This window comes from Sciurus carolinensis, chromosome 17 (assembly GCF_902686445.1).
Source record: "Sciurus carolinensis chromosome 17, mSciCar1.2, whole genome shotgun sequence".
Taxonomy (NCBI): domain Eukaryota; kingdom Metazoa; phylum Chordata; class Mammalia; order Rodentia; family Sciuridae; genus Sciurus; species Sciurus carolinensis.
Window position 1 is genome coordinate 49,812,933 of NC_062229.1, and position 25,875 is coordinate 49,838,807.

General features: G+C 40.6%; 1 protein-coding gene across 4 annotated transcripts in view; it reads right to left on the bottom strand.

Moving 5' to 3' along the window:
- Positions 1-25,875, bottom strand: part of Plcl2 (phospholipase C like 2) — a 180,381-nt gene that overhangs the window by 15,282 nt on the left and 139,224 nt on the right. For all 4 annotated transcript variants that reach the window (XM_047531662.1, XM_047531661.1, XM_047531663.1 and 1 more), the window contains exons 5-6: positions 25,709-25,784; positions 3,995-4,104 (exon numbers count right to left, since the gene is read on the bottom strand). In XM_047531662.1, coding sequence (XP_047387618.1) covers positions 3,995-4,104; positions 25,709-25,784 — 186 coding nt within the window. The remainder of the gene's footprint in view (positions 1-3,994; positions 4,105-25,708; positions 25,785-25,875) is intronic.

Sequence of the window (25,875 nt, forward strand, 5' to 3'; positions counted from 1 at the left end):
TCCACCATGATATTCTTCCTTGCCTCACATGAAAACCTATGGGGTCAACTGAGCATGGACTGAAACCTTTGAAAACCATGAGCCAAAATGAACCTTGCTTCTGCTAGTTCTCTCAGGTATTTTGTCACAGTAACAAAAAGCTGACTAACACAGTCACTCTTCCTCCTTTCTGCTTCCAATGAATGGGGTGATGAATAAGGAAAGATTCTATAGTAATGGTACTCTTTTTTTTTTAATGTGCCTCAGAATCCCCTGAGGAATTTGTGAGGCAAGGAGTCCTGGGTTCCACTCCTGGATATGCAGGTTCAGTAGGTGTGGGGTGGGGCTCAGGAGAGTGCATTTTTCAGCACCCCAGGTAATGCCCATGCCCTGGCCTCACTGTGCCAGAGCTCCCTCAGCATGTCTTCCTGTTCTCCTCTTCTTCCATATCTGGAGTTAACTAAAACCCTGCCTAAGCCTCTGTACCACCAGGAGGCACCACTTGGTAGCCCCAGAGGGCTGTCACCTCTCCAAGTTTACTGCAAAGAAAAATGGAGGGAGGAACTCAGGGCATTCTATTCCCTCCTGCAAGGAAAATGCTGAAAGTTCAACTCAGACCAAACTCATGCATCAGACCCCATGAGCACTCATTCTTCTAAAGAGAGTTTGAACTTTAGAACCAGAGATGGGAAAAGCCATTCCCTCATACAGAAAGGACATACAGATCTCTCCAATTCTTCTCCATTCCTTGCTTAGGTTTTACCGTGCTCAAACACCACCTGTAGCAAACACTGTCCTGGAAAAATTTAAAAGCCCCATTACTGGATTCTGTACATTTCCCCCATATGAACACAGGTCTGAGGTGTTAATTTTCTCTTCTAGACATAATTCAAAAGAACATAGCTTTATTTGGTGTAGCTGTTTGGTTTTAAAATATGATACCTTTGGGTATAAACTGAGGAGAAGCCCTTCAACAGATGAATGGAGAAAGAAACTGTGATATATATATATATATAATGGAATATTATTCAGTCATAAAGAAGAATAATATTATGGCATTTGCAAATAAATGGATGAAATTGGAGAATATCATGCTAAGTGAAATAAGCCAATCCCAAAAAACCAAAGGCCAAAAGTTTTCCCTGATAAGTGGAGAATGATATATAATGGGGGTGGGAGGTGTGGGGAGTGAGAGAAGAATGGAGGAACTTTAGATTATGTAGAAGGAAATGAGGGGGGGTATGAAAAATGGTGGAATGAGACAGACATCATTACCCTATGTACATGTATAATTACATGAATGGTATGAATCTACATTGTGTACAACCATGGAAATGAAATGATGTACCCCATTTGTGTACAATGAATAAAAAAAAATATGGTACTTTGCTTTTATGCTGGCTGGTTTTCATTAGTATGTGCACCAGCCTCTCGTTTTCAGTGCCTCTTAACCCAGTGTTTCTCAAACTTTAACGTGCCTAAGAAATATTTAGGGATCCTGTAAAAATGCAAACTATGATTCAGCAGGCCTGGGGTGGGGCCTTTGATTCTGCATTTCTGATGAAGGAGTGCAGGGCATTTCACCCCAAAATAGGGTATGCTGATTATTTTAAATTAAAGGCCCTTAGCAGCAAATGCTGGAAGAAGTTTTACTCTGATATTCCCACATCTGCCTAAAGACAGACCATCCAGTGAATGAAACAATTATCTTTGGTCCCTTCTCTGAGTTTTCAAGAACTAAACTCATATCTGCAGTACGAAAGATTAAAGAATATAAACATGCTGGAAAGATTTTGGAACCAGCTTCTATCCATCTCTTAGGTTCATTTAATTCTCAAAGAGAATTATTTATTAACACTTGTCTAAGCATTGGGCCATTCATTCACCTAAAATTATTTAGTACCCCTTGAAATTGTCCCACTCCTTCCCCTTTCTCCTCTTGAAGAAGAGTGGGTAAGCATCTGGACCTCCCTGGGTTAATGGGTAACCACACTCCCATGACTGTCCTGGGCACAGGAAGGGAATGCATACACCTTTCCTCCTGTGGATCTATCATCTGTTCATTCCAGTCAGCCTTCAGAGGGTGAAGAGAAGTTTTCCCTTTGCTGCTACGCTGGCAAGTTCCCAAGGGGCCTCAGGCTGCTGGTTCCCAGACCACACTTGAGGAGCAAGGAAAGTTGGTCCTAGGCCTCGATTTGCCTACATAAAATAGAAGGAAAATGAGCATTTGTTCCTACCACAGGGCTTTAAAGCGCTGTGCTATTTTTTCCCGAGGTTTGCAGGAAATGTGTGGTATACTCTCCACCCCTGAAAGAGGGTGAGTCAGCGAGTTGTAACGCCAAATCCTTTTTCATTGTAAATTCTTGTTTCTGCTGTTTACAGAACTGCAAACCATTGGAGTTAAGGTCTAAGCAGAAGATCTCGATACATGTATATCTAAAAAGTACATGTGTAGGAAGGGAAGTGCTTGAAGAAGTCAAGAAAATGATTTTAATTATAAAAATGAGTAGGGGTTTAACATGGGAAAATGCAAGCTAGCTAGCTTTGGAAGACAGACCTTTTACTGAGTAAAATCAGAAAACTGTCGTCAGTGGCAGGGATGGATCTTTTAACTGGAGGGGTGGTGAGGAAAATAAAAGAGGGAGCTATGATAATGTCTTTATTGTCTCAAAAAATGAGCATAAAGTTTGGAGGGTGAATAGTAGAGAGCAATTTTACAGTTAGTTGTCCAAGATCCAGGATGAAATAACTATGCTGTTATTATTATTCATGGCCCCAAACACTGGGAAGAACAGTAAGAACCACTGGGATAAAAACTAAAAAATGTTTGAAGGTACATATACTATGTTATTTAAAAAATCATGTCACATTATATATAGCACAGAAAAAAAAAGTCCTGGAAGAATGTATAGCAGAAAACCCACACTAATTGCCTGTGGATGGTGGGATTATGTGCACCTTTGCTTTTTGCTCTTTCGACATTATCTATAACAAAATATGGATGAAATTGGAGAATATCATGCTAGGTGAGATAAGCCAATCTCAAAAAACCAAAGGACAAATGATCTCACTGATGATGACACATAATGGGGGGGCGGGTGGGAAGGGTTAGTGTTAGGGTTAGGTTTAGGGTTAGGGAGGGGGGCAAGAATGGAGGAAGGAAGGACTGTATAGAGGGAAAAGAGGGGTGGGAGGAGTGGGGGGGCAGGGAAAAAAATAACAGAATGAATCAAACAACATTATCCTATGTAAATTTATGATTACACAAATGGTACGCCTTTACTCCATGTACAAACAGAGAAACAACATGAATCCCATTTGTTTACAATAAAAAATATGCTATTTTTATAACAAAATTAACCCAAGTCAATTTTTAAAAGCATCAGGCTGAGCTAGATATAAGCATACACACTTTATCTTTAAAAGAAAACTTTTTTCAAATGGCAATTCTTTTATGCATTTCCTTGGATTATACTCCACACAATCCTCTATTTTTTTCTGGGTTCATATTAACATTAGGGCTTTGAATACACTTTTTTGATGAAATGACATTTGAGTCACTAGAATCTTTAATTTTTCCATTCAATCCTCTGTACCAATATTTTCTACATCACATATACCAATGGGTATTTATGAACCTTATGATGTTTGGGCTGGGGATATAGCTCAGTTGGTAGCGTTCTTGCCTAGAATGTACCAGGCCCTGGGTTCAATCCCCAGCACCACCACCACCCCCCCCCCCAAAAAAAATGCTTCCAGGATAAAATTAAGCCTTTGTCTCTCTAACAGAATCCACAGTGTGCCCATTGTGGAAGTCCTATGTGCTCCTTCTGGGTCCCAGTGACAAGCCACTGTGCCAGACTCTGCAGAGGGCAGAGTTCCCACTGTGATTTCTGTGGCTGTGCTATAGCCTCAAAGGCTGATAACGCACAATGCAGGAAATATTATCCTGAGAGAGAGATGCAAGCAGAGAATGACCACAGCACCATAGCCTCAGAAACAACTCTGAAGATACCTTTAAGATGGTGATATTCCAGGTAAAGCTCTCCACTGCTTTCTGTAGTTTTCGTTCCTTCAGACCCTCCTTGGTGCCTATGCTGTGCAAATGTTCATGGAATTCCATGGCTGAAAGAAATAAAAAAGACAAAGTATATTACTTCCCCATCCAGCATTATTCATTTTTCTAGGTAGAGCTAAAACAATTCCGATCGCTAATGGAATTTCATAAACATGCCCTCGTAAGAATGTAAGAATAGGGAGGAAACACTGGAAGTTCATGGTCCCAATAAGGTGGGAGGTATCTGAGAGGTCAGTGATCGTCCCTCAGTTCTGTATTTTAGAGAAGAGAGACTCGGCTTCTGAGAGGAAGGCTGCCCAGGGAGCATGAAGAGGAGCAGGGACTGGAACCTAGGCCTCTGAAATATGAGAGGGAAGATTTGAACTCTGTTGAGGACGTAAGGCTGGTTACTGGGGGTGCAAAGAATGCAGAGTCAAGAACTTCCCATCAGAGGGAGGGTCAACATGAGCTCAGATACCAAGCCTGTTGTAAAGGGGACAGGCTCTGGAGAAGGATGTGAACTTCAAACTTTGCATTTATATTATGAAACTTTGCCAGGATTTACCTAACCAAATGAATACTCCTCGGTGTCCTTTAAAATAATCTAAGAGGATTCTCACTGCAATGAAGCAGGGGGTGGTAGTATAATGGTCCTTTTACTTGTAGTCATTAACACTCAGACTTTTTGCATATTCCCTTAGAGTTGATCCCATCCTTGGCCAATAGAAACCCTTCAAACTAGTTCCCACACCCTATTGAAATGACCAATTAATGTTTGATACCTTCCTTGCTTTCTGGCACAAGAAAGTCCAGACTCTCCCATCTAGAATACATTTCTCATCTCAGGCCTGGAGTTAGCTATTTCCACAAGGAAATTATATGCATGATGCATATGAAGAGGCGGGGGGTGGGGTGGAGAGAGAGAGAGAGAAGGCACTTTCCCCTCCACAGTCAGGGTGTTCAATGTTAACTGAGTTTTTATTATTTTCTAAGATCTTTTCACTAGACAGATCTAGGACACATGCATGTTTTTATGGGAAAGATCTTACTAATACTTAAAATTTAATTCAGGGTTTTAAAATAACTTTTAAAATATTATGCTTTTTTCTCTTACGTGGAAAAAACCTTAATTCCTAACTATACCAATGCAACTACTAATGGTAAGACTGCTAGAGATACTTAAAACTCTCAGCATTTTTCTATGTGTGCCCTTAGAGTATATTTTAATGAGAATGCACACTAAAATTACTGTGTTCTAAGGTCAGTTGGAATAATTCTTCAGTCAATGTGGTCATGTCACTAACAAAGTGCACACAGGTTCAATTAGATCTTATGTGTGTACACATGCGTGAGTTTTTTTTTTGTTGTAATTTTTTTTAGAATTAAGTCAAAACCTGACATGATTCCACAGCTGAACTAAACATCAAGATGTATTCAGATAAGGCCTGCTTTCTTCCTGGTCTCTACCTCCATCCCTCCTCTTCTTGTATATTTTAAATTTAACTTCCCCTGGTACTGTTTCTCTCTGTGCACATGTAAGTAAATGTGTACACATATTCAGAATCCTCCCTTTCTTTCACAAAGCAGCACGCTGTGTACACTGTTCTGCATTTTGGCTTTTTTTCTCATGTTACTGAATGATGGAGATGACTCGTGTCAGTGTGGAGAGCCCTGGCTCATTCTTTTTCTACAGCTCTAGAGACTCCACTGTGTACATGAGCCAGTGTTTAGGTAGCCAGTCTCCTACCAATGGATGCAGAGTTGTTCCAAATCTTTTGCTATTATGTAATGTGGAACTGTTAGGGATTTTTACAAGGAATTTTGTGTGTTCTTTTGATCCTTAACTCTTTGCTTAGACATTCCTGTTTCTAATTCCATTTCAAAGCAACTCTATGTGGTGATTGATAGCCAATGTATTCCTTAGCATCTTTAAACATCAAGCAAAAGTCAACACACATATGATAAATATAATAAGCTGTCAAATATTTTTTCTTCTCTATTTTCTTCTCTACCCGAAAGGAACGATGGTCCAATTCCCTGTCATGCTAATAAGGCATGAGAACCTCACTGGTTCCAAAAAAGAACACAAATGAGTAAAGTTCACTCCACTGTCTAGGGAACCAGCACACAGATGGCTCTCCTTCTCTCCAACTCCTCTTTGGCTAATGATGGTACCTGAGAACACCCCAACCTGATTAACTACCCTCCTCCACCCCAATGCAGGTGACCCAGCTCAGATGGTGGGCTGCATCCCCTATGTCTAGTTCTTCCTTTCACTGGATATGCTAGGGTTACTAGACTGAAGAAAAACAAAAAACGAAAATGAAACGACAACCACGAATAAGCAGCAATCTTGTTCTAAAACTCATGGCTTTTGCTAGAGCATTGAACCACACACTCCCACTCTCTCCCAGTCCCCCTCTTCACATGTGGGAGGCTCCCTAGACTGGACTGTGGTGACTCACCCATCAGTTGGGACCCTAAAGATAAGGCACCAATGTGCTGGCTCTTTTGTTAAATTTTAATACTGTTCTGCAAGAGATCTGAGTTTCCAAATATGATCCTTGATACTCATAATGTTTATACTTCTGTCAATCAGCTGGCACCATGATCTCAAAGGCATCACTGAGACAGAGGATGGAGTCCGTGACTGCATTCAGGAAAGGGAAAAGACAGGAGAGAAGAGGCAGGAGTATAGCTCTCTGTCCACAAGAAGGAACAAAACTCAAGGGACGGTATGGCACAGAGGCACAGAGGAAAAGAAATTGGGAAGGGACATGTATATGACATTAACATAGGAACACAGACTATGAGTACCTGTCCAGATGTAGGCCATTCATGATGCTTCCTTGTGGCACATTCTAAAACTAGCACACAGGTTCAACAGAATGATAGCAGAGTTTCGTTCAACCACCAGGTACGTGGTTGGAAGCCTCACTGCCGGGGGCTGACAGCTTATGTTATCTTACATACCATCTCCTTACCCGTAAGGTAATGAGCAGCCCAGTAACTGCTACACTGGGCTTAATTCCAAGTAGCACATAAGAACCTACAGATATAAGCATAGAACAGTGGAAGAAGAGAATGCTGAGCTCAGACACTTGTGTACCCTAGATTTTAAGAAAGCGGCTTTAAGAATATTCACAAGACAGAAAGAACAGGGGCCAGAAGCAGTAGAAGGACAGGTTGCTTTGAGAAGGATGAGGACTTGAACACCATTAAAATGATTTTTTTAAAAAGGACATTCATAAGGAAGAAATGTGGAAACATATATAAAATGAGTGTATCTGCATATGTTCCTGATATTTAAAAAGCTCATTTTTACATATCCATTAAAGAGATGAGACAATTCCCCCTTACTTTACCCCTCTTAAGATATCTGTAGTCCAATAAATTTTCACAGGGAAGTACAAAGACTATTATTAAAAAAGTTCTTTTAATAATTGGGTCAGGGGTGTAGCTCGGTGATAGAGAGCTTGCCTAGCTAGCATAAGGACCTGGGTTCATTCTCAGCACTGAAACAAAATTCAAAATTAAAGGGTGCATGAAAAAGTGATGAATTGAATACTGGAAAAATTATTTTATACAAAACCCAGAATTTTAAACATTGACTAAGACCATGGGTTCCACTGTTACTTATTTCATTATTTGATTTTCTGGCTAACACATCCTTATTATTATCTTAGAGGTTGATCTTTGTAAATCTACTGGCTTGGGTTTAGCCATTCCACTGATTGGAAGCATATATTGATTTTATTTCTTAAGGAAAGAAACGGTCTCTCACCTTGACCTGTAGAGCAGGATCTTACCTTTCTCTGTCAACTGTGGCATGCAAAGTTCAGTGCAAGGGCCAAGGACACACAACCAAGAAAAGCACAGGGGCAACTGGCCAGGCACTCACATGTACTGTGTAAGGAATATGGAGACAGCCTACAGAACTTTCCAAGGAAATGGTGAAGAAGGGTTTCAATTTTGGTTTGTCTGAGTCCAGCGCCCCAGGTTTTCCAACCACCAAACATTATTTCTAGACAAAGGCATCTCAGCCCTTAATAGGAGCTCATGATATGATTATGGTGTAAAATAATTGTGCAGTGAGGTGGAATGGTGTAAGGGCTATTAGACAGTGCTAGCCCAGTTCTTTGGGAACACAGGGTAGAGAGGGAGGTTTTTATTTGAACCAAATCAGTCCATATATGTAACAAGAGGAATCAATAATACAACTAAGATGAAAATTACATGACATCTTGGTACTAAATTATCAGAAAATCTACTCTAATATGTCACAGGAGGTCTTCTGGGGTCTTTATATCAATAGTAAATAGAAAGAACTTGTCTGGGTTGGAGTTCAGTAACCTCCTCCCTGTGTTCCAAATTATTTACAGCAAAGAATCAACCCAACAAAAGTCCTTATCTTATTAAGAAGTTTAAAAGCAGAATTTCTTCTCCTCCTGCAAATCACATTATTCTGTCTAAAAAGTGGAGTAACTCTTAAAGTAACTGGCAAAAATCAGATGAAGTAAAAAGCTTAAGAGCTAAGTTACACAACCTACCTCCAAAGAAGCCCAGTGGTTTTGCTACAAAATTCCCTGTCCTTTAATTACAAGGAGAAGAGGTATGGGGATCAGGGTGGGGTTATCCAGTGCTGGGAAGAACCCTGGGTGGGCCGGGGGCAGGTGTGAATCTGTGACTGCAGATGAATAAGCAGAGGGGAAGCTGCTACAGTGAGCCAGAGAATTTATACAGCGTGTGGCTGCACTGGTGGCGATGTGGCGGGGGAGCTGCCAGAGGGTGATGGGGACAGGCTTCACAGGGAGGTCCCGGAGACGCCATAGTGCATCTCAAACCTCAAACCTCAGTGCACATTGAAAATGCAGGTTCTCGCCTCTTGGGGATTCTGGTTCAGGTGTGAGGAGGGCCCTGGCCTAGACAAGTTTGACAAGTACTCCTGGAGGTTTCCTAGCAAGAAGCCTAGGGACCACTCTGAGGGAAGCTTACAGAGAGTGAGGGGAGGGGACGGAGATACTAGAAGATGATAAGGATGAACGGCACACCGGGTGAAACAGCAGCGACGTACCAGGATCAGAGTGGCAAGGCTGAAGATGTGGGAATCCTGAGCTGGTCACCACAGCCTGCCCTACAGAAGGGAGGGAGGAAGGCAAGTGGGAAGAAGGCTAGAAGGAAGGAGGGAGAGAGGACACTACTGCTTTCTTTCTAATGACTTTCCAGCTTACATATAGATATTCATTTCCAAATTATCTTGCACAAGATTTTGTTCTGTTTACTTGTTTTGCTTTTATCTAAAAAGACCCTAACATGAAGCTTAAGGAGGAATGTTTACTTCAAGAGGTAAAACTAAACTACTAGTTGAAATTTCTTTGCCATGTGAGTTTTCAGAATACTTCTGTTTCTGTAATTAGTAGTCATTCATAATATTGATACAAAAGATCTCATCATTTTGGATGATGAGAGCAATTCTTGATTCCTGAAGTAATAGCACTAATTGGTAGGCCACTAGCATTTACTGATCACACACTATGTGCAGGTCATTTGATTATATACTGTGCTGAGTTCCATTCAAACCCTTTACTTAAATATAACAAACACCTTGTGAAATCATTACAGATTCTAGAAGCACAGGTAGCAAACTGGGAATGGGAACTAGTGCTTATATTATCAGCATAAAAATAATCTTTAAAATTTTGTTCTGTAACATAATGGCTGAGTTTAGAGGCATCAGAAAAGATACCTACGGCATTCAAATGATGACATGGAACTACATAACAATCACTTGGTTTTTATAATTCCATGCCAAAATAAACTCTGTAGGTGTAATACCAAATTGGAATTTTTGTACTAGGAAACATGCTATGTATGGAAGATTATAAAGATCCTATAGTACAATGTAAAACTCTACATGATAAATTACAAATAATGGGTCATTAAAAATAACTTCATCTTAGAATCAAGAAGTAATAAATTAGACAAGTTTACATTGCTGAAAAACCTGCATCCTGTGCTTCACAAATGATAATAATAAATGCCTCTGTGATAGAGCTGAATGTCCTTTACACCTACTGCAAAACTGACTATATTGGAAAGTTACATAACGAGTGAGACGGAGTCCTTTGTCACTCCCTGTGCTTGCCTTTGCTAGCCTTGGTGTCTTCTGTGAAGTAGTAAGCATGCTGAGCTGTGATTAGGGAAGGCTCTGCTTAGCTCCTGTCCTCAACAGACAAGCTGCCAGAGCTGGGGACGCAGGCCCTGGGGCAACTGGCACAGCTTAGTCACAACCACGGGTACTCTGGCCCTGATGCCACAGCCTTGTGTTACTCTGTTCAGAAACACAACCTGGCCCCTCTGGTCAGCCTACAGAAGGTAGTTCTACCTCCTTCCTTCTTATTAACTACACTAGGAACCCCTGGCATGAAATTACTCCTTTGCATTTACACCTAGTAAATATCTGACTGTTCTGCATGTTCCAGGTTTGCCCATTATCAGTGGGTCTTTTATCAGCATATATTTTAGAGTGACAGTCCTGCCACTAGGGAAGGGGACTGCTGATTCACATGGATGCAGTACTCAGCAGCAGCCCTCACAAGCAGGCTCTTAATGATGCCTGCCAAGAGGAGCCTTACAGTTCCTAAAAGAATGGGAAGATGCAGCACTACCCAAACCAGTTCCTCCTCAGCAAGTCAGAAGTTAACAGACACCTTTGAGGGCTGTCCTTATGCGGGGTCCTACTGCCTCACAACAAGGCTTTCCATGGGACCTCTGCTTCTTCATCTGCAGTATTAGAAGTTGAAACAGAGAGCTTTCCAGTTCTAAAGCATAAGTAATTTTTATGGATGAATCACAGCTAAGAAAAACCTACATTACGCTGAAAATAACTGAATTTTATTGATCCTAAGAAAATTACTTTTGTGATGATCATCTGCAAAATCAATATTTAGAAGTTTCTAAAATATGGGTTTAAGCCCAAAGAGTCCTAATGTCCTTATAGAATGTGGCTCTTAGCTTACATGGCCCAAGCAGAGCCTGACCGAATTGTGGAAAGCTACCAGGCCGACATGGGGAAAATAACAGGCAGCCTGGATCACGCGGATGCTGCTGCTGCTGCTGCTGCACAGTGACTCTGATAAGAATTCCCACTGTGAAAGCAATCTTCAGGTTCAGAAATAGAAACCAGGCCAATAATGATGAGAGAATGAGACATAGGGTATCCTCTCAGGAACAAGATCTATCTCCCTGTTTGTTTCCAGCTTCTTCCAAATACTATGCCAGCACATTTTGGTCATAAATCTGTATATTTCAGTCATGTATAGTTGTTCACATTACCTTGCAGCTAATTGTTTATCAAAATAATCATATTTTTTCTTAGCCTATGTCCCATATACTAGTTTGATTTGAACAAAATGGCATTATAAAAGTCTTAAACAAGGCTTGGTCTTGTCCATGTTTTCTTCAAGGTAAAATGTAACATCTGGGGGCACCTGTTAAAGACAGAGGGGAAAGAACTTGGATTCCCTGATTCTTCAACCATGGTGCTCAAGTAAGACAGGAGGTAACAGTTAATTTGGGCAAAGAAATTGAAATCTTGGTTTAAGTGTTACTAAGACTCAGTTGAAAACCAACACTAACTAGGTAATTAGTCCATTGATAAGTATGACACAATTGCAATGTGCTGTATTATTTAACAGCCAAAATACATATTGTGTCTAAAAGTATCAAAGTTTGAAGGTTGTGAACATATTACATGAGTCCAGTGAAGCACACAAAATATGAGTTATTGCTTAGAAATCAGCCAACGGTCAGTGTCTCACACACAGACCTGGCTGGGCCTGGGGTGTGGCTCTTTTGAGCCTTGGTTGTTTTGTGCCAAAGAATCTACAATTAGATTGCTCTGACTCCAAGACCCCAAGTTTCTGATCCTAAGGAAAAGCAGAAGGTATTTTTCTTCTAGAATGTTAACCAAGGAGAAAACTTGCTCAAATTCCTTAGTGGTAAATAACTTGAGAACCAAGGAACTAAATAGTAGGTTGTCAACAAGCAGAGAAAGGACAATAGAAAACCCAAGATCAGGTGATGTCTATGAGAGTTCAGTTCAGTTCTGGTCTCAAGGGAATGGAAGATACTGACCATGTGAGGAAGAACAAAGTTAGGCCTGGACCTATGGTGGTTGTGGCACCAATCATTTAACTTTTGATTTAGACCTACAGTGTTAAACTTTAAGAACTGGTATGGCCACTGGAAGGTATGTGATTGGATTTTTATGTAAAGAAACATTTTTAGAAAGTTCACTTTCTTCACTTCTTTCCCTGTTATTTCTTTAAAAATCTAAAAGGCCTGAATTTTTAACATGACGATGTTTGTTCCACATAATTTCCTAGCTATTATTTCAAAGTACTTTATAATTTAAATATCTGAAGGGTTTCAAAGAGCCTAAAACTTAATGTCAAAAATGTAATGTGGGCTAGGGAGATAGCTCAGTCGGTAAGAGTGCTTGCCTTGCAAGCACAAGGCCCTGGGTTCAATCCCCAGCACCACAAAAAAAAAAGAATGTAATGGTGATAAAGTATGTTTTATGAAAATTAATAGATGAGTGCAAAATCTTCAAGATGATATAATTAAATTAACCCAGAACATTAGTGCAACTGCCTATAACAATCCTAGAATGGACGGAAGAGAAATTTCCAGGTCTATTAAGTGCTCTGCTTCCCATCACAGATAACAAACTTAGATGAAAACTAATCAGATCTAAGAATAAAAAGTATGATACATGAAATAAAAAAGATACGAAGAAGCAGATTATGCTTTAAACGAGAGGCGGAGCCAAGACAGAACTATGGTGTCGCCTGCTCTTCCAACTGAAATGAATGCCACGCTTCCTTTCCAGACGTAAAGCAGATGACCTTTCAAACATTCTGGTTGAGTTTTTTTTTTTTTTTAACCAATCTAAATGATATGAACCTAAAATATATCGTGTAGCACATGGTTAAACTTTTTAAGAAGCAAAAGTAATTAAAAAAAGTCTTGACAGAGACATACTAAACTTAAATGGGGATAATGATTAGCTTTTAAACTGGAAATTTACGTTGCTCTCCTAAAAAGCTCCTTTATTATAAATAACCAGTTGAAAGAGATTTATGTGTATGCTGAAAAATGGAAATTGAAGGCAAGAGGTAAATCTTTTAGATTTATAGAATAATTAGATATTTATAATTTTAATTTATTTCAAATTCCCTAAATTTGGTGTGGTGGGATATTTCCTGGAAGATAGAATTCCACATGATATAAGCTTACTTGGGACCTCATTCAAGAGGTCAATTCATACAGTATTAAAAGGACTGATCTAACATGGTCTACACAAAGTATCTTATCTATCTATCATACCACCCCTGAGAACAAAATATGGATATCTGATCACTTTTTTTTTCCAATTCTCACATAGTACCTGTTTAAATATCTGTCCACTCTGCCCCAGACTCCAGGGGTCTGGAGTGAGGGTGCACTACAGACATGGGGGTGTTTCACCCTTGCACTTGGGGAGATATGGACATGCCTAGTTGCTGTTCAAACAGTTCCAGCTGGTAGTGTCTTTTTCTTGGCCTTCTTGCCAAATAATCTTGGCATTAAGAAACGCCAAATTATTTTTAAGATGGATTTTGAACTGTTAAATCCCATTCCACAAGAAACAGGATAGATAAACCAGGTCTTTTAAATATATCCCTGGAGCCCAGATGGATGACAAGATCTGTGTGATGCCAAGCCCACAGCAGTACAATTTGTGAATGAATTACATGAAGGAGGGTATTTCTTCCCTGCCAGCATTTCCATCTGGGTAAATCTAGGTGAGCTGAAGCCGCATCACTCTTGGTCCTTCGTGGGACCTGCCATGCCAGTCTCAACCCATGACCTTGTGATTTGGGTGAGCGAGATGCCAGGAGGAACTGTGTTAGCAAGACCGTCCTCATTTCATTTCACCCAGAAATACAAAGGTCCTCTTCAATCACACACACAGTAGTTTTGTTTTTGTTTTTGTTTTTGGTAGAGCACTTGTCTAGCATGCACAAATCCCTAGCACTGCAAACAGATAAACAGATTTTTGTTTTTTGTATGCCTAGAGTATTTTTGTCTGGATCACCTTTTAAATCAGCTCTTCCCTTCTCCCATAGTCACAACACACAAGACCCTCTTCACTGCACCCAGGCCACTATTTTCTTTCTTTTTTACACCTCTTCTTATTTGAATTTTCAACAGATAATATACTCATATGGTTCAACAAGTTAAAAAAGTATAAACTGATATATGGGGAATTCTTTCCCATTTCCCAGGCCCCTAGCTCCCCTCTTGTCAGACAACCACCGTCACTGCTTCCGAGGTATTCTTCCAGAGAATGATGTGCTCACAGCACACAGCTATTCTCCCCTCCCACCTTTTAAAATAGATACTAACAAGTAATACACAATGTTTTGCCCTACTTTTGAAATTCATGTGTTTATACTTTTACCTATATGGGTATATGAGGTCTTCCTTATATATGTATATATGTGCAGGGTGTGTAAACACATGTACACATACATATACTTCTTTATTCTTTGTTATGGTAGCATAATATTCCCTTGTAAAGCAATAGCATATAATGTATTTAATCAGGGTCCCCCTGTTGATCATTTAGGTTGTTCTCAGTATTAACAAAGAAAACTGTACATGTGTTCTTCCCCAAGTTCTGTAGAAAAAACTCTGAAAAATGGAATTGCTGAAGTATATATAATTTGTAATTCTGATAATTACTGCCATATGGCCTTTATGAGTCATGGACCCAATTTACATGTACCCCCAAGTGACAGTTATTAGTTTCCCCTATATTCTCACTGAGCCATCATGAGTTGAGTATGCCGAAGTCTCTCATGCAGTTTGAATCTGACAGAGAAAAGAGGTATCTCCTCGCAATACCTCATTCACTCCACCCATAAAAGATCGGAGTCTCCTCCTGCCTCTCTGTCCACCACACCTCAACCACCTGTGCAAGTTCTTCTGCATCTCCCCAGCATCTAAACCCTAGGGGGCTCCATATCCTCTATCTGGGAGATGAACTCAATCTCCCAGCTTGAAAGAGCACCCTGGAGCTATGACTTCTATGACTTCCAAAGTTAAACCTCCAGCATCAACCTAGCCCCATAAAGTTAAACTTGGACGCTAACAAGACATCTAACTTGTCAAAAACAAACCCTTGCTCTTCCCTCTCAAATTTGTGCCATCCTCTTTCCCATCTCTGTAAACAGGACCTCCATCCCTCCAGGATGGCACAAACAATCTCCAGTCCTACTACTCCCTTCTTTCTCTCCCCCTAACCCACATTCAACCCATCAATAAATCCTGTTAGCATGACCATCAGAATCTTGGTTTGGGCCATACAGAATTCTTTACCTTCAGTCTAACATACCAGTTTGCCAGTCTGATGTTCTGTTAAAGTCCCTGGCCCAAATCTCCAGCCTCGTTTGCTGCTCCTGTCCTTGCCACATGATGCCCCATGTGGCCCATGCTGCTGCTACCATGGGCCTTACTGCCAGGCACATGATCTTTACTCTAGCTGGAGCCTAAGCCCACCTGCCTTGGCTCTTAGACAAACCACCTTCTCAACTCCAGTCCAGCCCTGACTTTGGTTTAACTACCCACTCCCAAACAGAGCACCCCTCCTTCTCAGTGTGGCCTGGGCTGTGGAGAAGGGGCATGCACTACTCCACTTGCAAACTGGTAGCAAGAATTTCTTACACACGCCTCTCTCCAACACTCCACCTGCAGTTCACTGAAAGCAGGCCCCATATCCTCTTTGGCATCCCATCTTCTGATCCAACTGAGAGTAAGAACCCAACCAATGTCCGTTGACTAGATGCATGAACAGGTAACAGTAGTATCCTGCGTTGAGCTCAGCTCAACACATATTTTCTGAGTGCCAGCTAGGTGCCAGTCTCTGTTCTTGGTGTTTGGATGTTATAAACTGATTCCCTGCCCTCAAGGGTTGGGTTCTGGTTGGAAAAAGACAGATGATAATCAATGAACATAGGTTAATTATGTATATGTTAAAAAAATAATGATTGCTACAGAAAAAGACAAAGTACAGCAGGGTAAGGCATTAGGTATGTTGGGATGATTTTAGGTTTTGAGGGAGAAGACATTTGGTTCTGAATCAGTCTCATTCGGGTCCCAGGGCTTTCTGTATCTCCAACCTACCCTTTCTTCCTTCCACCCCTCAAGCTGTGCTTCTGTTTGCATGACAGTTCTACCTGTTGGCTTGATCTCCATCCCAAGTTTCACTTCAGGTCCTCTGACCATGCACCAGATGTTTCTGCATGACCACCCTACTGTGATCTCATGCAGGCCACACCGAAAACAGACCTCACAACCAACTTCTTCCTATGCCGACATTTCAGGCCTTCACATTCTCTCCATAGGAGTAGAAGTGGAACACAGAACACACAGGAAGAAAACAAGTTGATCAGAGTCCCTGAGCGGGTCCTTAATGATTTCGCGGTCCCACTGCCTAAAATAGTTTCCTGAAGTGCTTAAGATGTTGACAGAAAGAACTCAAAGCAAGGGCTTTATAATGAAATAAGTTTGGAACATGCTGAGCTAAACTGGAGGATATCTAGCATGCCAGTGTGCACTGAGAACCTCTAAAGGGTGTAAATTGTGTTATGATATTTGATGATGAAATCCTTTGCCCATGAGGATGACAAGTGTTCCTTGAATTAAATTTTGGGAAATGTTGAACTAGAAAATCAACCACAAATGCTTTAGCCTTGAATTAGAAGGCTTGAATCATTAGGCCCAATCCTAGTTTCTACAATTTCTCATCAAATACTTCCTTTTGGCCAGAACAATATATTTCATGTGTACTGACAGCAATCTTCATGATGAAGACTTCTAAGCTTTGTTTACCTAAAATACCCCATCTTTCTGCTTAATATACATGAACGCTGCATTCCCTCAAGCCCCTAGCTCAAGGTCACCTCCCCACCCACAAAACCTTTGGGAGAGCTCCTTCCTTCATGCTTCATTTACACCTGTTATCTGTGTCACTCACTCCTTTCATGTTCCAAGATAGCAGAGATCTTTCACCTTTTTTTTAAATCTTGGATGAGTAATTAATACAACCCTTGTCAGGGAACACCTTCCACAAATGCATGAGTGTGCTACTTCCTTACTGTGTTAACATGTTATTGACATGGCATTGCCCCATAATGAGAAGTATAATGACTTATACAAGTTAAAACTATTTTAAATTCCTTGTTTTAAGAAAGTCTATCTCTAAGTATTGTTAAAACATCCTTAGAATGCTTTTTTTTCCCCTTTTACTTGATCCCCCCTAATATATTCCCTTTTATAATCCCCTATGTTTTTATATTACATTATAGGATTTGACTACAGCATTTGAGAGCTGAAAAGTTCTTTGAGATCATCTAGGCTCTTTTATTTTCAATATTTGAGGATATCTATCAGGTTTTATATGTTTCAAGCCTTCTAAACTCTCTAGTATTTGTATGAAAAAGGTGATTCATTTGTCTGTGGACTTTACTTGAATCATGGCTCTTCTCAGCTGTAATAGGGAATCATAATAGAAAGAAAAGTAACCAAAAAGGTAGTTTTTTAATGCAAGTCTAGAGTTGAAAACAGCCTACATAGACAGGATCACTTCTGATCCTCCCCAGCAGAGCATCTACTGAAACAATCCTGAGGGCTGCTATTTAAATGAAAAGGGTACTTTCAGAGACTGTGGGTTTACAAAGGAAGAAGGAATGAAGATGTGACAAGAGCACAGGTTTGGGATGTGATCATAGAACAGGTACCCCAGGAAGGTCAAGTGTCCCCCCCAGCTCCCCTCACCTTCCTTTGTAGCATAGGGGAAATTTCACTGGTCAAAGCTGTGTTACAAAGAAGAAGCTTGCTGTTCCAGAAAGATAACTTGGCTGTCACTCCAAACACACAGCCAGCAGCTGTCTGGGTATGAATAGTCAACTTGGTCCCTTTGAGGGCACAGGAAAGAGATGCAGGGTCAAAGCATGCAGCAGGAAGGGGGCCTGCTCTACCCTGGAAAAAGTTTTTAAAACCTAAACATGCTTATTTCAATGCAAATTCTGGAGCTTCATCCCCAAAGATTCAATATTTGGGGAGAGGGGGGAGGATAATGCAAAGAAATTCCATTTTAAATAAACATCACTAGGACATTCTGACCACACTCAGAAAAAAATACTCTGAGTATGAAAATTGATTTGGTATCTTTTTGTTTGTTTGTGCTACTAGGGATGGAATTCTGGGCCTTGCACATGCTAGGCAAGTGCTCTCACCACTGAGTTATATCCCCAACTCTCGAGACAGGGTCTTGTGAAGTTGCCCAGGCTGGCCTCAAACTTGTGATCCTCCTGTCTCAGCCTCCCAAGGTAGCTGGGATTACAAGTGTGTGTCATTGTGCCTGGCTTGAAGGGAATTCTTAAAGCAGTATTGGGATGGGTACAGAAGACAGGGTGTGGTGAGACAGGGTTTCTAGAGACCATCTTTTTGCCCCAGATGAATGTCTGTCACCTTTACTAAGATAATTTCCTCTGTGCTTCCTTATTAGCAATGAAGGTCGCTTTTGAGGGAAGACAGAGGTCACTGATGATCTTGCTACCTCTTGATTTCCCATGGCTTCACTAATTACTAGTTAGTTAATTAGTGAGTGCCTAGGAGAGGAGCTGGTGGGTCAACATGCAGTCTTTAGGAGGAGAGACATTGTGAGATCCTTTGCCTTGTTTTAGACCTGAGGACACCTACTAGGTTCCCCAGGGGGCCCTGGGAGTCTGATGTGGGTTCCTGGAATCTCACCTTCAGAGGGCTCACTCTTTACATTCCAAGCTTGGAACTCTTCCCTCAAAGTTCACACTAATGGGCTGCAGTGAATGTGTTCTGTGATGCTGTATGTGATGACCTGTCCAAATGCCCCCTGCCCAGGGCCTCAGTATGTTAGGAAGGTGCTCTACCGCTGATCTACAGCCCCAGCCCCTTTCTAGTCTTTTAAAGTAACTGTAATCAAGCCTTTACAAAATCACTGCTTATGCCACTGACCTTAGGTCTCTGTACTTTAGAACCTGTAGGTCATCAGAAAATCATATGCCACTTAGAAGGTGAAAAATGACGCAGAGAGGGGTCAAGTGATCAACCTAAGTCACACAACAACACACAGCAGAGAAGACAGAGAAACCTGGGTCCCTGGCTTCCCAGGAAAGAAGCTTTTATTTCTGTATAACAGCTGAGAAACACTCTGACATAAACTAAAACAGAAGTTACAAGTCTCCTGGGTTTTCTTTTGCAAATCTTTTCAAACTGAACTCTTGTGAAGTACTTTCAGAATGAATCTCACAGATGATTTTGTTTACTGTGCTGGGCTGGATAGTGATGTCAGTGAACCAAGTGGTGATGGTGGTAGGTTACTTACCCAGTAACCTCAGGTCCTAAGAGCACTCTGAGATCTGAGGGGGTTGCAAAAAAAAGAAAAAAGAAAAAAAACAACAGAGAGAGAGAGAGAGAGAGAGAGAGAGAGAGGTAGGTCTGAGTATCCAAACCCAGATCAAGTAGGTCTGGCCTGACATTCTGCTCACTCTCCCCACCTAGGACTGTGTTGAGCCCTCACCTGCTTTTAGGTAAGACAAATCAATCAAGAAGCCTGGTCATGGGGGAGATGTCAACTGCTCAGCAGACTAAAAGCAGCAAATAGGAAGAAAAGGAGCTGTGTACAATAGACAGTTGGAAATACAGTACTGATCAGCAATAGGAAGTAAGAGTGGAAGAAAAGGAGATGGGACTAAACTATTAACACAGGGACTGGACGTAAACAGGCACAGCAAGTGGGCCTCGGAACTCAAAGGCCCCTGGGGGAAGCACCACACTGAGCCACAGCCTCACCGCGGATGTGTCTCAAGATGACCCTATATCATTAACACAAAACTTCAAATAATTTTTGGCAAACCAAACTTAAGAAAGCAGGAGTATATAGGATCTATCATAAAACGTAATTAAAACGTCCATTATCCAGAAAATTATCCTTTGTCCCACTTGGAAATGATGCAACCAAGGCCCTGGGAGAGAGTCCCTCAGAGCTTTCAGCTGTGTTCACGGAGGTTGAGGGATGTGTTTTATTTCATCTGAAGCTTGATCCTCCCTGGTCACAGTCATCCAGAAACAGCAGAACTAATTCCCCTGCGAGAAAAGGGCCCGGCTCTCACCTACCGCACAAGCACACACTGCGCTGCTCTGGCTGTGCCCTCGAACCCTCTGCAGGTCACAGTCTCCAGCCCTTGTGGGTGTGGAGAGCATTTCCAGGAACCTCCATCCCTGTGGCAGCTTCGGTCCCTGGATTCCTTCCTCCTTTTTTGTTCAAACTTTGGTTTTCATTTTGATCAGAATTACGCATGTGCACGGTTTAAAGAGCCAAATACTGGTCATGAACTCCCCCTCCCCAGAGGCAGCTGCATTCCATCCCTTTAACTGATTTCATTTTCCTCTTTAGTGTTTATGCCTCTATTTGTAAGCAATGTGTTTAGATTAAATTAGATCTTTTCCAAGCATTAAGTTCCCCACTTGAAGACTGAGAATTTTGCTCTTTTTAATTTTCACCAGTGTCAGGACACATGGGTCTAACTGCTTCCTAATCCAACTTTCAGATCGCTGTCTTATTATTCCTACCTTACCCCAATTTCCAGAAGTACCTGGCACCACCCTGTTCTGAGCCGGTGGATTTTTAGTTCCCCCAACACCTCCCCATCACAGCCAGTTTCCTGAGTCAGCAGCTCAGCCAATTATCACTTATTCAATCAATTATCATTTGCTCAGCTGTTTCCAGCTTCCAGAGTTTTGTTACTGCATTGTCTTTGTCCTTATGGATTTGGGTCTTAAAACAAAACAAAACAAAACAAAAAAAACACCTTGTCATTGTAATGAGGTTTTAGAAGGGAGTGGAAATTAAACTCCTGTTAATTCTTTAGTAGGAAGTATGTCATTGCTTTCTTTCTATTCTCTAGAGAACAATTTACTTTCCATTCAAAAATCACCTGATAAAAATGCCCAGCTCACTGAAGCAAAGTGGCTTAAGTTTCCTTCCAGGTGGTCTTTCTGTCCTTCAGGAAGCAAATCAATTGAGTGATGAGAAAAAAATTACACTTCAAAGAGGTTATGCTTTTGGTCATTGAAAAAGAAAATAAGATATGTATTATAAAGATTTTTTTTCCTGAAAAAATTTGGCAAATTTTATTATTGATTATGTCTTTTAAAAATGAACTTTTATGATCCCTCATCCTCTGCAGGTTCCTGTTTGGCTCCTCTGCATGTGTTCCTTAACAGTTACCTACTTGAGAATAGTGTGTGTGTGTGTGTGTATGTGTGTGTGTGTTTATCTGGGTGATTACACACAGTCATTCTTGGATAGTTGTGTTATTTATTACTTATTCATCCTTCTTACACACAGTGGCCCAGACCCTCTCAGCCCACATCACTCCCAGAGGATGCAATATTTAATTAGTTCCTTTGACTGGCACTGCTCACCTCTGACATTTTCTTGGGCGGTGGGCTTATCAGAGGTGGAACCCACTGAGTCACATTCCCAGCCCCTTTTCATATTTTTTTTAGAGACCCTCTTAAAAAAAGGGCCTTGCTAAGTTACTGAGGCTGGCTTTGAACTTGAGATCCTCCTGCCTAAGCCTCCTGAGTTGCTGTGATTACAAGCATGCACCACTGTGTTCAGCCTCACCTCTGACTCTTAACAAATGCTTCCATATTCTTGCCCCTGTCCTGAATCCCCTCTTTTGCACCCTTACCCCAAAGCTGGCATTCTATGGGACTATTTCCTTGTCTGCCTCCCCAATGGAAAATGCTCCTTTCTGTCTTAGAATTTCTCTAAATGTTACAGCTTTATTATTATTTCAGAAGACGAGGGGTCCTTCCCCTTCCTAAGGTCAAGTGTTCCATTACTGTACTTCATTCCTGTCCACCCCACTTCTTCCATTCTCAATATGTCTCACGTTTTAACGTATTCTTATTCACTGGATCCTTCATATTACTAGGAACATGGGTTTCTTTATTTTTTTTTTATGATGTTGAACATCTTTTTTTTTCTTTTTTTATTTATTTATCTTTTAATTTTTTATGGACTGCATTTGATTCATTGTACACAAACGGGGTACATTTTTTCATTTCTATGGTTGTGCACGATGTAGATTCATACCATTTGTGTAATCATACATGTACACACATGTGTAATCATACATGTACACACATGTCTGTCTCATTCCACCAGTTTTCATTACCCCCTTCCCTCTCATTTCCTTCTACATAATCCAAAGTTCCTCTGGACCATGGGTTTCTTATTAATATTTCCCTTTTACCCCTACTCCTCTGTGCACCAGCTGCATTCCTGAGAAGAATGGACCACACAGGCTGCCCTGGCTGTCCATCACTAAGCTGTCTCCACTGTTCCCTCTAGGGGCCTCCAGGGCATCTGTCTCCTGGGGCCTGCAGGTTCCTGGCATAGCCTGTCTGGAGGTCTTCACTTACCTGCTGCCTCTCCTGCCCCATTCCTTCTTTTCCTTAACACTGGCATACATAAAAACTCCATCACACGGCCAGGAGTCTGAACCTGCCCAAACGTGGTGTGCTTTTTTAGCATGTGATTTTGGGTGGATGTCTGATTCCTTATTTCCATTTAATTCCTTAAATAGAGTTTTATCAAATAAGAATATAAATTTGTGTTTCAAAGTTAGATATACTTCTAAAATAATCCTTTCTTGCAGCACTTGGGTGACCTATACATTCCTTTGCAAGACTAAAATTCAGTAAGCAGAATAGCAATTATTTATCAAAAGTAAAATCTTATGCAAATGTCTTTTGAGCTCAACACAAATTAGCTATTCTTCTTATGACTAATGACCTTAAATACTTACAATAACTGTAAACATGAGAAACAAAGACCAAGGGACTCTAAAATAGGCACTGGAGGTAACACAAGGGCTGTGTGGGTGTTACACAATAACTGTGAAACCAAAAGACAATCTTTACAAGCTTCTAAAGATCTTTAAGTTGAAGGCAACTGGAACCCACTAAACCTTGCTTATTCTTTGTCCCACCCACCCTGAAAAATCCCTAATAGACAAGACTCTTCAACTTTTTAAGTACAAGCAAATATATCCCTTACTGGACTCAAACAGAGCAACCTAAAGGCATATTATACTAGAAATAATCATATTTCATAAGCCCATGGAGTTGCAAGGAATTAACAGTGACTCAAATGAATCAGGTCTTTTTTTCTGAAAAAAGAAAAAAAGTTATTTTCAAAAAATTCCACAAAGTTCACATCTCTCACACATGTGTTCAACAGAATTAAACACTTAATACAAGTCAAATCACATTTAGTTAGTTAATATTCGAGCCACTATTCTGCACAGAATGTTGGAACAGATGTCATGGATAAGATACAGGGAGTAACTTAATATATAATCTTGGTGCCACAGGAAGTTATTATCCTATTTAGAAGATGGAACACATTAATAAAATACACAATAACTGACGAAGCTCTATCAACTGCAGCAAATTTTGGTTTGAAGGATTGTGCAGAATGATTTAGTAACATAAATCCAGGAATCATGAATGTCTCCTGCAAGAGTAAGACGATTTAAAGAAGAAAAGTAGTAGAGTGGCAGAGAGGATGGAGATAGAACGCTTACCAGAGGGGTGGCTTGTGGAGACCTGATGAAGCAGGAACACACAGGGAATGGGAAGGACCAAAGGGCAGCCCAAAGGGAAGCGGGCATGGCCCACCATTGCCTCCCTTCCTTCCTCATTGTGCTCACTGGCTCTTTCCTCAACTATTGCCCACAGCCTTCCAATAAGGCTCTGCTTTTTAAATTTCTCTGCACATAGTTATTATGTCCACTACCTTACAGCTCAGTGCCCTTCCTTGTCTGCTCAAAAATTAATGGCTCCCCAATGCCTCACAAACCTGGCTGAGGCCTCACAAACCTGGCTGAGACTCCTGAGTTACACACAGTAAATACTCAATATATGGACTGTTTACTTTTATATCTGCTGTTTGATTTGAAGGTTCTAGAAGGCAAGAAAAAGACTTTTTACATATTTTGGTATGCAAGAGCTACCAAGTACCTTATGCATATAGAAGCTTATAATATTTATTCAATGAATGAACACATGGCATAATTAATAATGTTGGCAAAATGGTAGACCGGTTAGTTGATGACCTTACATGTAAAATTAGGAGCTTAGGTGTGAAACCGAGATCCTGGTAGTGATATGATAAACATGGTGTCTAAAGCAACTTGTTTTAGTTGTAGATTGTAGGGAAAATCATCTTGGGAAGGACTAAAAGTACAAAGATCATTTTGCTAAAAGTATTCTGCTCATGAGATATGAAAAACAAGATGAGGAATTTGGAGTTTTTTGATTGGTCCCTAATATGAATATTCCTTCAATAAACACCAAAAAAAGAAAACTGTTACATATATCTTAGTCTTCAATCTATTTTAAACTGGTTCATTTCTGAAAAAAGAGAAAACTATTTTTTCAGCCAAGCACAAGTATAGCCTCTTGATTTTAAAGATAGCAACCAAAAAACCTTGGAAAACAAGGACAGCTCTCCTTATTTAATACTCACAAATATTCTTCATATTAGAATCTTCCAAACTGGCACTCACTCAAAATTGAAGAATTGAAAGCACCCTATTTTATGTGTTTCTGTTGCAATCTAGGGTACTTGATTTTTTTTTTACTATAGCTAAAACTAACTATAGACAGTTCCCTGATTTATGATGTTTGACTCGTGATTTTCCAATTTTACAATGGTGCAAAAGTGATATGCACTCAGTAGCCACATAGTTCAAAATTTGAATTTGGATCTTTTCTTGAACTCATGGTACTGCACTCTCTTATTGGTCTGGGAAGCTGCAGCCAATCCCAGCTCCCAGTCAGTCACATGATCCTGAGAATCAAGAACCAATGCTCTATAGTATACTGTGTTGCTAAGCTATGATGTCAGGTACATTTCTGACTTAATATTTTTAACTTGCAATAGGCTTATTGAGATGTTATCCCATTTTAAGTCAAGAAGCATCTGTAGATGGGTGCCTATATAAGCGAAATTTTATAACATGGCATAACATTTGGATATTAAACTAATAATTTATCAATACTTGAAAATACCAATGCATTAAAAAGTTGTAGACTGACCCATTCTCCTTCCTAAGACGCACTCTTTCTCTGCTCAAGTCTCGGTATCCTGCCGTGTATTACAGAGTCGTGGGTGACTGGCGGGAGGCGTGCAGCCCAGGTAACTCTGAAGATGAGATTAATGCAGGGTTCTCAATCCTGGCTGCATATTACAAATGCCTGGACATTTTTCACAGCTATCTAATTTCAGCTCACACCCCAGAAGCAATGTTGATGTATTCTGAAAGCTGCCCCTAGGTTAATTTTGTTATCCTGGGTTGAGAACCAGTGAATCAGTATTTTCTTTAGCCATGGAAAAATAATGTACTTATCTGATTTTCTGGATACAGCATCAAAAAAAGATGCCCTAGTTCTGGGGGGGAAAATACATTATTAATTTTATTTTAAAGAGAAGAAACTTTCACTTACCTGCCTTCTGACAATGCACGATCTTTTCGTATACAGCATCCGCGTTTTCAATCAATGCCTTGAGGGACTGAATCATCTGTAAAGGAAACATCCAGATATGAGATCACACCCAAGGATGACACCCAGACAGCCTCCTGCACTTCTGCACAAGGCTCTTTCAACAACAG